The sequence below is a fragment of the Cinclus cinclus genome, chromosome 2, assembly GCF_963662255.1.
Source record: "Cinclus cinclus chromosome 2, bCinCin1.1, whole genome shotgun sequence".
Classification (NCBI taxonomy): domain Eukaryota; kingdom Metazoa; phylum Chordata; class Aves; order Passeriformes; family Cinclidae; genus Cinclus; species Cinclus cinclus.
Genome location: NC_085047.1, coordinates 92,543,115 through 92,556,360, shown reverse-complemented (window position 1 = coordinate 92,556,360; position 13,246 = coordinate 92,543,115). Strand labels below are relative to the sequence as shown.

The 13,246-nt window shown below is 39.4% G+C and overlaps 1 protein-coding gene across 2 annotated transcripts in view; it reads right to left on the bottom strand.

Moving 5' to 3' along the window:
- Positions 1 to 979: 979 nt before the first annotated feature.
- Positions 980 to 13,246, bottom strand: part of TUBGCP3 (tubulin gamma complex component 3) — a 49,943-nt gene continuing 37,676 nt past the window's right edge. For both annotated transcript variants that reach the window (XM_062487987.1, XM_062487986.1), the window contains exons 13-22: positions 12,849 to 12,957; positions 8,844 to 9,033; positions 7,447 to 7,582; positions 6,850 to 6,918; positions 5,943 to 6,078; positions 4,958 to 5,046; positions 4,691 to 4,822; positions 4,164 to 4,304; positions 3,532 to 3,648; positions 980 to 2,087 (exon numbers count right to left, since the gene is read on the bottom strand). In XM_062487987.1, the coding sequence (XP_062343971.1) occupies positions 1,929 to 2,087; positions 3,532 to 3,648; positions 4,164 to 4,304; positions 4,691 to 4,822; positions 4,958 to 5,046; positions 5,943 to 6,078; positions 6,850 to 6,918; positions 7,447 to 7,582; positions 8,844 to 9,033; positions 12,849 to 12,957 (1,278 nt within the window). In that variant the 3' untranslated portion in view covers positions 980 to 1,928. The remainder of the gene's footprint in view (positions 2,088 to 3,531; positions 3,649 to 4,163; positions 4,305 to 4,690; positions 4,823 to 4,957; positions 5,047 to 5,942; positions 6,079 to 6,849; positions 6,919 to 7,446; positions 7,583 to 8,843; positions 9,034 to 12,848; positions 12,958 to 13,246) is intronic.

The window sequence follows — 13,246 nt, the reverse complement described above, 5'->3', positions numbered from 1 at the left end:
ACCACAAAAAAAGCATGGGGAGGCCCCACTGGTCCCCTCAGCCAGGCAATCAGAGCAACTCCTGCAGCAGTGAAGACTTTTTCCAGATCAAGAGGTTGCTGTAGAATCACCTGAAAATGATCATTCCCAGCATGGCCACTACTCTGAGTTTCCTAGATACTGTTGGATTTGTTTTAGCAGCAAAGAGAATTTAACCTTTCTCTGGAACTTGTCTTTTAGTTCCAACATTGGTGCTGCCTCTCTGGCCTCTGACTTGTCTAGTGATGTGATCATATAACACATCTCTCAACCCAATGGCAAAGAGTGCTCGTGCAGCTAAGTTTTTTTTCTAATTTTTGATCAAAACACAAAACTTGTGTTCTTCCAGCCTTTACAACAATATGCTCCCACCACATTGGCAAAAGTTGAGTTACTCATGCCTGTCAATGATCCATGACCTTATGATGCCAAACTCAGCATCCTTCAGCTTTCCCTTGGCTCCATCCTTGCTCACAGCTGAAATGCCTGCACACTACATCCAGTGACAGCATCTGCACCAGCAGGGCACAGGGTGAAAAGCTTTATATGTTTTAACAAAAGCAAGGATTCCAAGGCCTGCACAACAGGAATCCTGGTTTTCAGAGAGCAAACCAGCTAGTCCAGGGCTGCAAGTCAACACATGGTACCCATCACAGCTCACAGCCATAATGACTCACAGCAGCCTCACCTGCACAGCCTGGCAAGTGCCTCAGACTCCCAAGGGTTCAAGCAAAATAAGGGCAAAAGGCAAAAAAGGGCCCAGACCTGGTTGATCTGAGGGCAATTGTTAATTAATGAACTGCATACAACTCTCAGTGCAGGTAAGACTAGGACCAAAATCCTGCAATGGGAAAGGTTCTATAAATTAATATGCTTATAACTGGAAGCTTCTCCTTTCTTAACCTGTGTAAAAATCATAAATTTTCCATTACAAAAAGCAACACACTTGGGTGAAAGATAATTGTGTTTTTATTTTTCTAAGCTCGCACTTGTGGAACATAGTAAATGACCTGATATAATGACAACTTTGCAAAAGAAGAATCCCCCTCTCCCCAACATCTGGACAGCAATATATAAATATTTACAATGAAAAAAAAGAGAAGAGAATGAAGTCAACATTAGCCAAGTCAGTTTGTTTCTACAGATCTGATTTTGAATACTAAGTATTCAAGTTTAACCAACACTTTCCTTCAGTACTGAGGCTTTAAGTTAATTTTTAGACCTTATGTGCAACAGATACACTCCTGACTCTGCTTTTATAGTTTGCTCCTGTACAGTAAACATAGAATTTCCCCACTAAATTTTAATTCCAGGTTTTTAACTTTGAAAACAACAAAAAAATTAAATATAACTTTATGTCTCCTGATACAAAGTTTCTCACACAAACACATTACAACACTGAAAACCAGCATAATGGAATGCTGTACAGCTTCTTAACAAGGACAATAGGTCTGGGTCCTGATCTGTTGGCTTTAACAAAAGCTCTCTTCAAATAGAACAAGTACATATAGAAAAAATAACCTTCTTATCTTCTTTTTAAAAAAGGAAACGGTGCCTTCTATAAACAAAAGAACATGTGATTTCTTGGACACAGCTGTAAGTTACAGTGGAAAAAACTCAGAAAGCTCCAAATAAAATTGGCATTTTTAAAAGGATGATTTAACAAGTCGATTGGATGAGGTTCAATCAGCCCATACAGTCTGGTAATTCTAGAAACATCAGTGTAAAAAACCCTGCTTTTTTTGCTTTCTGCTCTCCAGTGTCACACAATCACTGAGTGAGAACATGTTGCCTGCAGCAATGGAGACGGTGATCACAGAGTCTGGCAGCACGATGTCAGTCACCAGCGATGGCCGTGTCCAGCGAGGGGTGCCATCCCTGCAGGTGCCCGGGTGTCCCCAGCAGCTGTGTCACATGTGAGAGCTCCGTCTGCCCCGCGTGCCCAGCGACACGCGCAGCCGCGGCTCCCTGGCCTTGTAGTGCTCGTTGAAGTCCAGCCTGAAGCTCAGGAACCGAAGGCTCTCGTCAGAACTGGTTGTCAGCAGGACCAAGAACTGCTGGACGATTCCCTGAAGGGGAAAGAAAAACCCAAGAGATGGCTAAGAAAACATCCCTGGTGTGTTTTGCGCAGGAAGATCAGGTGGTGCACAGACCTGGTAAACCGGCAGAGACAATCTGGGAAAAGGCAAGCACAAGGGTTCATATCCAAGAGTTAGCAAATCAGTTATGCTGGAATCATTCTTTCCGTAAAAACCCGGAGATTCATTTTTATTTTTCAAATATCTGCCATGCATGCCAGAGTCTCCAGCTTGGTCTTTTAAAGCACTCCCTGTGTCCTGCTGGCACATTCCATCTGTCTGAAGGCTCCCAGGCTGCAGAGCAGCTGGCTCTGTGTGCCACTGCCTTGGGTCAACACTCAGGATCCAACAGGAGACCTCACCTTGAGTCCATGTTGCAGGTACAATGCCACCCAGGCCAGCATTAGAGCACTGCTTGCCTCAAACATACCCACTTGGTGGGGGTTGTACAGCAGCAGACAGCAGCCCAGAACAGCAAAGCATGAGCCCAGGAGTGCAGTCAGTGCTGCAGACCCAACTAGACTGAGCATTTGGAGTGATCTGAGGGGGGGATTTGCACTTGGCATGTGGGAGGCACACTTCTGCATCCCAGCTTCCCATTCAGCTCGAGCCACACCACTGCAGGTGCCCCACAGGACACAGGAAAGTCAAGGACTTTGGGAGGATGGGATGACTCACTTGAAGAGCTCATTCCTAATCTCCAGTAAATATTAACATGAACACACCCACAACTAGAGCACTCCATTACCTCCAAAGATGACCAAAGCTGGTCAGGGAAATTCTGTGTGGAAAATCCATAGTAGGGCTCAGCATGAATACAGTCTAAGCAGGCAACACCTACACTGCCAACTTGTAGCAATCTTGTAGAGCACATAAACCACAATTTATTTACAACCTACACTGAAACACCTGGGCTCATTTTTCTGGGGAATGGTAGCTTTAGCATCAGATAACAGAAACTAAGAATAAACTACTTACAGAAGATAGCCTGCACATGTTCCCCCCAAACATCTTATCCACTGCCCACTCCAGGGAGCTTAAAATTAAGTGTTACGCCCTTAATGCGAAACTTTCTGCAGTCTTTAATAGCAAAGACTTGCAAAGACTGTGAGGAAAAATTGGAATGCAGAAGGAATTTATCTTTTTCCCCCATAGACTACACCAAAAGATAGCTATTACTTCGGCTACTGGAGGAAGATGGAGGAAGAACACAACTTACATGAAATTACTCTTGTCCTTTGTCAGAGGAACGTAAATGATCACAAAACCTCTGGCTACTAAGGAAGAGTGAACACAGGTTTATAAGCAGAGAAAGAAAAAAAAAGACCTAGCTCCATGAACACACATGAACGCAGAAGTTACACGTACTCAAAATTTGAAATTAATTTCTACAAAAAGCTCAGTGTATTTCAGAAAAATATAATTTAAGAGGCACCTGGTAAAAGTGAGTGAGTATTCGCAGCTGTGAGCACATCTTAGGTATTGAGTCTTGAAATTCTTTCATCCTCTTGTTCTCTTCTTCCTCTTCTGATGCAGTTACACCCCACTTGCCCTACACAGAAACCAAACAAGTTCAGAGGTGAAGCATCACAAGATCAAAGTTGCTAACTCTACCACCTTCTGCCCATGAACCACTGACATAGACAAACACAGAGCCTGCAATAAGGAAGCTATCAGAACCCCCCCTAGGTGGCTGTACAGCACATGGAAGAAATAAGAGGTTTATCAGCAAGGCAAGTCTCACACCAACACTGTTTGTCAGTCTCACAGCAGGGAGGCAAGACATGGAGCTATAGCATTTTTTGCAAAAGGGTCCCATTTACTTTATCTAAAAGAGCCCTAAATTTCTCATCCTCCAAAGTCCACTAGAGAAGTCAACTCAGATTTTGGGCAAGACAGATATCAAAAACACCACTCAGCAGTTTTGCCTGAAGTCACTGCTGATGACTTTTACATCTGTCCCAACTACATTTTTCATTTTTACTGTACCTCTACATGGTACCTAAAATCCTTCATAAATCAAAAGCCCCAATTCTTTTTCACATTCTAGAAATATCCTTATTGTACCTCAAGCTCACGCTGTTTTTTCCTCTCTTCAAATTGCAACCTCAGCTGCAGCTCCTCCAGAGCAGCTCTGTACATTGCATCTTGGGCATTCTGGAGCTCAATGATCTGGTCAAAAACTGCTCGAAGCTGGTTGAGAAGTACCTGTGAAACAGGCAACAAAATAATTAAACAACTGCATAGCACTACAGTTTTATTACCATCCTTCTCCAGAAAAGAAACAAAGAAGAAAGTAAAATAAGTCTTTTTTTACACAGCTGGAGAGACTGTTCTGCAAAGCCTTAAGTCAGCTGTTCCATAATCACACAGCTTCTTAGGACAAAAAGCAACTGGCCCACACTACAGTAAGTTTTATTATCAACATGTGCCACTACGTCTGGGCAGCAGGTACAGAACCTACCATTATAAAATCTTGTATCAGAACAATGAAAGTGACTTTTCCCTTTGCTCCTACAATGTCAAAAAAGATCATTCCTGACATACATGCCAAGATCATAAAGATACAATTTCATGCAAAGGAGAAGACTTACCCTGGAATCACTATCCAGCAAGCACCGAGCTATGATTGTGTCCAGAAAAACTTCATGAGCTGCAATGATGTGATCCAAGTCCTGGGCTTGTTGGACCTTGTTCCAGAGTTCATCCCATGAACATTCAAGCACCTAGAGCAATGATACAGGACTGGGCTGTTTCAATTTGCTAGATGACGAGCTCTATGAAATTTAAAACACATAACACATACAGAATATTGCAAGTGCTTCATTTTCTACCGAACTAATTTTGTGGGTAGAGTATACCTCAAATGTAATGTAATACTGCATTTGATGAATGAAATGGACCATTTCTGATGCCAGAACGTGACACTGATGCAGCACCCCAGAAAGCTCTGTAAAAAATCCAAAGAGATGACATGTTAAAGATTGCAAGGACAAGCACAGCCAACAAATCAGCTTGGTAATTTTTTTTTCACCAGATTGAATACTTTATAACACACTAATCTTAGATGGTAGCAGCAGTGACCTTCTGAGGCCAGGTGTCATCTCCCACCCACCAAAAGCTCTTAATTATAAAACAATAAATTTGTAAGTATTACTATACTATATGGATGTACAACTCTCAATAGTTATTTTTTACTGAAAGAAATGTAGATAGATTAAAAAAAATTTAAAGAGTGAGACAGTATAGATGCTCACAAACACAGCTACATTCTCTAGCTGAGAAACAGGATCAAAGAGTCCTGGGTCATAAAACATACACCATAAGCTACTACATTTCAGAGCTTTCCTATTTCTTCTCAAACATCTTTCTCTTCTTAGCCTCTTCTGTTCTTAGTAAACAAAAGCAGAGGGAGTAAGTGAAGGCAAAACTAGTAAATTCAGAACTGTGCATGTATGAGACTTAATAGAGAGCATAAGAAAAAGAGGGAGACATGGGGTACAAATAAGAAGGCATCAAGGAAGATGCATACAAAGGAATGGAAGAATTACAGTCTCACTACTGGGCCAGCATAAAGATACTTATGTTAGTGGAACTTTTCAAGATAGAGATGAAGGATTAAATAAAACAACAGATAAGAAACTTCTGTTTACAATTGTTATTTTACCTTGATCATCATCACCATCATCTACCATTAAACAGCCAGTCAAGAGGAGCACCAAAATACAAAATTAATCTGAACATCATTCATCAGACACCTTTTTCCCTCCTAACACACAGTTTAAAATAAGATGCAGTCATCTATATCAATTTTACAAGCATGTCATCCACCTGGACACCTCTCACCTGGCATACTTTTCAGAAGCTTTGCATTGCACATGTGCCCTTTCCATATATCAGTAAGAATATACTCCATTCTCTTCGCTCTCCAAAGGAAATTAAATACTCTTAGATAGTGGCTCATGCACTCACGTGTAAATACCTACAACACAAAGAAAATATCAGTACAAATTAACAGACATACCATATGCCCTGAAGTACCAAGAACCTCTTCACAGACCATCTTATCTGATCCATGCAGTTTATTGGAAAATATTGCAAAAAAACTTTCCAAAAGCTTTGGGATTTCCAGGAAAGATACTCCCTTGAGGGTTGAACAGTTACCTAGCACTCAAGTAGACAGAGGGCACTGCTGGAATGTAAGAATGGGTGAACTTAGCAAAGCCTAAGTCTCTTTTAAAGCTGAATATGAAAATTCCTTCTGCTGGTCAGACTCAGTTTGTCCTGCTTAAAAATGAAGTTCTTCAAGTTCTTTATAGAGGCCAAACACATTCTGATAAACAGTGCAACTACTTATCAAATGCCATTTAGATACCATAAATAAACTCTTCACAAATACATTCCTTGCAAATTTTCCCAAATTACTATCTACAAACTAGCAATTATCAAAGAATAGGAGCATTCAATTTATTAAGCACTTGCTAAAAACTGTGCTGGAACAAATGAATTACTGATTTTCAGTAATAATTGTTTCAAATGTAGCTTTTCAGCATTCACAGTTAACTGTTAAAAACTGAGGTTTTTGCTTAACTGATACAGCAGTTAAAAAAAAATAAAAAAATATAAAAAATATAAATAAAAAAAATCTGATTTCACACTCCAGAACAAAAAAAGGTTACTTCAATAAAAAAACCACCTAACAATTTAATTCAGCACCCAAAACACATTCAGAGCCAGCAGAATATGACATTACCGTTGCTATTGGCCCATCAACATGATAGTCCAAGCTGAAGACATCCCATCCAGTGTCCCCAGGAGATACCTGCATTAAAAAGATATACTACTGTCAGTGTATAATCAGAGCATACTAAAGCTGAAGAAGAGCATTACTTGCTTACTTTTTCATTCTGAAGGGCCTATGAGCAAACAAGCATCTGCATTAACAAGAGATACAGAAGTTTCTTGTTTAAAGTAAAAGATTAAGTACAAGGAGGCACACACCCCAGTCTGCCCCTTCCCATCCCAATTCTTGTAAGAGCAACAGCATTAAGATCTGGTTGGAGAACCTCAAATCAGGGCCACCAGCATCAATTTCTATCAGGCCCTAAATACTCATCCTTGTATTGTCAATGGCTGTAAACCTGTGTCTTGAAATACAAATAGACAATGGACAGGGAAAGCAAAAACAAGATGACTTATTAAATGACCTTCATCTTACACAAAGTAAACTTCAGTGGAAAGGAAGTGGGGAAATGTATTCATATAGGAAAATTTTGTTTTGTACAGATGTCTTCATGTGTACACACAAACAAAGGTATGTTTCAGATCGAGTCACCATGATGCAACAGACCTCCAGAAGTCGAACATCCAGTCGCTTGAGAATCTCAGGATTATCAAACTGGGCATTTGTGGCTCTCACTGCTGTTTCCAGGATTCCAGTTAGATTATGCTGATACAAGGTCGTAGCTGGTCGTGCAAGCTCTGGCCTGGTGGTTATGAAACAGTCATAGCACATACTGAAATACTCTGCAGCAGCAATTCAGTAGTAACTGCAGCACACAGCAAAATCCTTTTCTAACAGACATTCAAAACTTCTCACATTACTCTTTCAGATTTAATCATGAAGAAAATCAGTGAGCAAAATATTTGCAGAGTATGAGCAGAATGTCTGTTTTTATGCAGCTACACTCCTGAATATTAGCATGAAGAATAACTTAATCCCCATTTAATGCCAGTAATTTGAAGTTACAAGATTGCTAGTTTAGCTAGCCTGCAATTTGAATTGCATTCCTATCTTAAATGAGGCAGATTACATCATCAGCACAACAAACCAATAATTTCACTTCGGTTTTGAGAAACTTACTGATAGCCATCTCACAGGCTCAGAAGTGCTGTGCTCAGAAACCTACACCCTCTATGTTAACTTCAGTTTTCCAAAGAGTTGCAACATGCACCTCTTGTACTACCTCTCCCCACCTCAGGACCAGTACTGGAAAGCCTCTCATTCCTTCAGCCCCAAATGTAATACTGATTCCACAAACCAACCTCATTCTGCTTCATATTAAAAAGCATGGTCATGTACCGTTGATTTTGATCTAAAACAAGTTAATGAAAGCTTTATTACAAAGCTTGCCTTCTAGATCAAAGAAAAGCTTTGCAAGCCAATGCTTCTGATTGAAGAAGTTTCATCAGTAGCAGCAGCATGTAAAAGTGAGCTTGCAGATACTCTTTTTAAGAACTGGAATCACTAGCTGTGGGTGCACCTGGGTTCTTGAAATGGAAGCCAGTGAGGAATCAATTAGATTTTTAAAATTGCATTGAAGGGTTTTGACACAATGATTTGGACCGAACATCTCCAAAATACAGAGGGCCTAATAATTCCAGCCAAGCTAATCAGTGGCAACAAGAGCAGAAGGTTTCTGCTTAAACTTGCTGACAGGACCAAGAGAAGTGCCAATATCCTTGAGGCTGTCACAGGGCCAACATAAAGATATCCAGAATAGTACAACTTTTCAAGACTTTGTCAAATGGTACTGTATGTACCTCTTATTAAAAAGGAAGAACAAATTTTGAGCCTCAGGGTAAAAGAAATTAAATCCAAACTAGAATTTCAAAGTTATTACTCAAAGATTTAATTGAATAAGGAAGGTACTTAGAGGGTCCTCTTCAAAAAGCAACACAGCTTCTGTGCTGATCATGCACAGAATTATCAGAAATTCAACATAATTACCCTTCCTATTGTCTTACTTGAGCAAGTCCATTAAATGCCTGATAAAGTCTCCTTGACCAAGTAACAAGTAGCGTCTCATGGCCTGCATGTGTTCCAACAAATTGTACTTCTTATTGAGAACATCCAGCAGGTATTTGCTGGTTTCAAAATAAGCTGCATCAATTTTCTCTTGAAATGCATTTTCCAGATCTGTGAACAAATCAGCAGCTAAAAGAAAATAACAAAATTAAATTAGTAGTTTTCAAAAACTGAGGCAAACAAGGTTTGGAGTTGAAACACACAAACAGAAAAACTGCCATTTCTTCTGATCCACTGTGTTATACATTTGCCATAGCCAAAGTGAAAGCAAGTCTAGAGCAGCCTACACCTCAACAATATTACTTCTAATCTGTGCCCAGATTATACTTTCCAGTAGAAGCTCAAGTTATGTAATTTTTACATTAAAAAGTTGGGGATTTTTAAGCTTGCTGAACTGAAATGCTGCAGTTTACAAATCAAATAATTCATGGAGATCTAAAAGCAAAGAATTAGGAAAAACCTTTGTAGGGCAGAATCTAAATCAGAAGGCACTTCTAAAGGTATGGGGGAAAATAAATCAAAGAATCTCAATGTTAAAACACTCAACAGACAAGAGTTTCTATAGATGAGAGAATGAGAGAAAAGGGAATATGTCTGAGTTAGCTGGGGGACAGCCTGCAACCTGCTATCTTCTCTCCATCATTCATGCATGGCAATTTGGGGAGAGAAAGCAGGAACTAGTAGAAAGTAGTAGGAAGCGTATTTCACTGTTTTCTACAGCTACAAGTTCATTGAGAAAGAGACTCCAGTAAAACTGTTATGAGATAGCAAGAACTGTGGCCTCTTCGGGCAACATGGAGCAATACTCCAAATACTGGATTGCCAACCACCATCACATTCAGACCTTTTTCAGCATTAAAGGATATATTCCCACTTTAACTACTCAATTAATAAAATGCTTATGAATTGAAGAAATAAGCAGTGGCTCTAATAAATAAGTCACACTTAAAGAAGGGAAGCCTAAATGTCTGGTTCGCTGACATTGCTGGAGTTTTCCAAACTATCATTCAATAACTGGTGAAACTCTCCAGAAGACACAAAAAGTGCAAGAGATGTCAAAAGAGATTACAGTTTGCTGTGTTTAAAATCCTCAGACTAGAGAAATACTACTTAGTCAAGCAACACACATCAATCCTAGGGATGTGAGAATTAATACAGCCTGCAGTAAGTGCAAGTGTATTTCCTCAAGATGCTGCGAGCCTTACAGGCAAAACAAGAGAAGGAACAAGCCAATCCAGAAAGAGTTACTAGCTAATCTCTTCAGCTCCTGGACACAGAGGCTGGGCCTAGTAGTACTGGCTCAAGGCACAAGCAAAGCCAGCAGGCAACCCCCTGGCTTGTCTACATCCACGTCACAGTGCCAGGCATGCTGGTCCTGTCTCCACTCACGCAGGGGTGAGCGTGTCTAAGCAGTAGCTCTGAGATACACGGACCAGTCTCAACTTCTTACTGTCTCAAGCAGAAAAAGCAGCCTTACCCCTGTCCATAGTACTGATCCTCTTGCCTTGAAGGAAGTGACGTGGCCACAGCCCTTCACCTCAGACTGGAAAGTCAATTTTACATATGTAGCTGTAATGCACCACCTCTGCATACACACACAGTCCCCAGCACAGGCAAAATGCAGCATTCCTGTCTGACATGCAAAACTGCTAACAAAGGTTCTTTACATCAACAAACACAAGGCTTAGGCACAAGTTTTGAAAACTGTGCAAAATTACCTCAGAACACTGAAAAGCCAGAAATGGATACAGAAAGGGCCAGACTAGAAGTACTGACAGGCAAGTCCATAAGCTGCTACTGAATATATTGCCATTCCTGGTCCAGAAGTCCCCAAACTACACACAACTACATGTTGGAGCTGAGGTCACTTTATTGGCCTTTTTTACTGTTCCTCTCTCCCAAATGCTACAATTCCCTGCCAGGCAAGATGACCAACTTCTACACAATTATGTCAGACTTCTTGTTTTCAGGCATGTTCACACAGTTTTCCACATGATGATTACTTCAGCATCAAAAGGAAACGTGATAGTTAAGGCTCCAAAGCAAATGAAAGAAATAAATAATACAGCCAAATGCATGAAATGTTCAGATTTAAAACAAGAAAAAGCATCCATAACTCAAGCTGTCATCCTAGCTTTCCATTATCTTAATAAGTAATTATCTAAAGGGACTTTCAGGATATTGTTAGATGCCACAAACAAGCACAGAAGGAAGCATTTCCAACATCCCTGACACAGCATGTTCTTTCAGGACTAAATGGGTAAAAGCCCTAAACACAAATGCAGTTTCATGCAGAATTAAAGCAATGCAATACTGTGAGGTATTTCGGCTGTCAGGCGTAAGCTCAGCATGCCTTCAGCACACTGCAGATAGAGTAACATTTCTAAAACTATGCTGCTGTCTGTTATTCTCAGCACTTAAGATAATGTAGATGCTTTGAAGCTTTCGTCCCTTACATAGCAAGAAACCCGTCTTTGTACAGATCTTCCATTCAATCAAGGATAAACAGGGAAACAAGTGCAAATTTAAAGAAATATTGGAAAAGCACGGCTGTAAATACAGTATAAAGTGGTGAAAGTAGTGCAGCCAAAGAATTTTTTTTCCTTTATTCCAGGAGTAGCTGGCAAGATGATTGTTCAAATGCATTTACAGCCCTTATTCATTTAACCCTGACACCTTTCTGCACTTCAGGCTTATCTTTGACTAAGCAAGCACTGAATGTGGTACAAAACCCACATTATTAGAAGACATATTGTTCCAGTTATGAATGATATTTTATTACTAGAACATTTTTCATGGAGGTACTCATGCCAGAAATCCATACTGTGAAGAGTTAATATTAAAACTAATCCAAGGTTACCTGGAGGGGAAAAAAAACCCCAACAAATCCAAACCCAACAACCCCACATACACAAGCTTTAAAAATTATATGTAAGCAATATTATGTTATAAAGTGTTAAGAAGTATGTTCTTCAAAAACAAGAATTTGACAGAAAAATATTTAGATGATTAACATCAGAAAAGGTATCCCAGTGAGCTGTATCTCAACAGTTAGACTATCTTTAGTATATTAAACAAGTTATCAAAAATGTTACAGTAGCAAAATATCACTTCCACCAGAAGGCAGCAATCTGTCCTTTCTCCAAAAGGTAGCAGCATCCTACATATTCTTTGCTTAGTATTTAGACAAATTCTCTTTGTTTTAGATGTTTACTATTTCCTATCTTTGATCACAACTATTCTAATTTCATTTCAACAAATATGCTGCCTAAAAATAACCACAATCAGTATATAAGCTGTCATTCATTAAAACTGAGATCTACTCTAAATAAAACAAAATAACCTGAAGGAATCCTAATAGTTAAGCTTTGGTTCCATGGTCACCAGATGGTAATCCCAATTTTAAGTAATCTTCGAAAATAATTTTTCTAACCTTCCACATACTTATTTTTGACATATTGATATAGCACATTTACAGAAAGGCCTCTTTTCTGTTTCTATTGCTTATTCTTTTATTTACAACCAACTGGGTATTTTTATTTTTCAACTACAAAATTAATTCAGTATTATGGAATTGTATGATGGAGTATATTTGATGAGAGGTCAAACACACTACATTCTTATTGCAGGACTCAAGAATATCCCTGCTCCCACCCCAGCTGAGGCAGCTGAAGCCGATTTTAATGAATAGTTCCATTCACAAACTCAGTACATTAACAATCATCCAGCAAACCTATCAAATTAAGAAAGTGATACACATGCATCAACATAAATATGTTTTAAAAAACAAGTTAATATATAGATAATTAAATTATCTGTATTTTAGGGCAGATGGGATTTTTTGTACTCCTTGCCACCCCACCATCCATGAAGTCAGCTTACAGTCTAAACCACGTACAGTATGGGATGTCACTTCAAAGGGGAGATACTGAATAATACTGTACCATCTTTTGAAGACTCTGCAGATTTTGCAACAGCAATCATCTTTGTGGATGGAGTTTGATCATGACAAACTTGATGCAAGAAGTTTATGGATTTTCCTATTAAAAGGACCTGAACAAAACAGGATTTCTTAAGAAGCTATTTGCTTGTAAGAAAAAAAATAAAATTCCAAACAAAAAAAGCCATCCACAACCACCAGGACAAGAGGATATTTTGTAATTTTTCTGTTCTTAGTTTCACAATCCCAACCATAGCAATCCAGAATAGTAATGCTAATATGCAAAGGCTTTAAACAAACCTGTTTTCCCCCTACTTGAGATCTCCTCAAGTTAAACAGTTGGAGAATAAAAAGGAGAAACAGTCCTATAGCCTTCCTCAGCAAATAATTCTAAAATTCCTG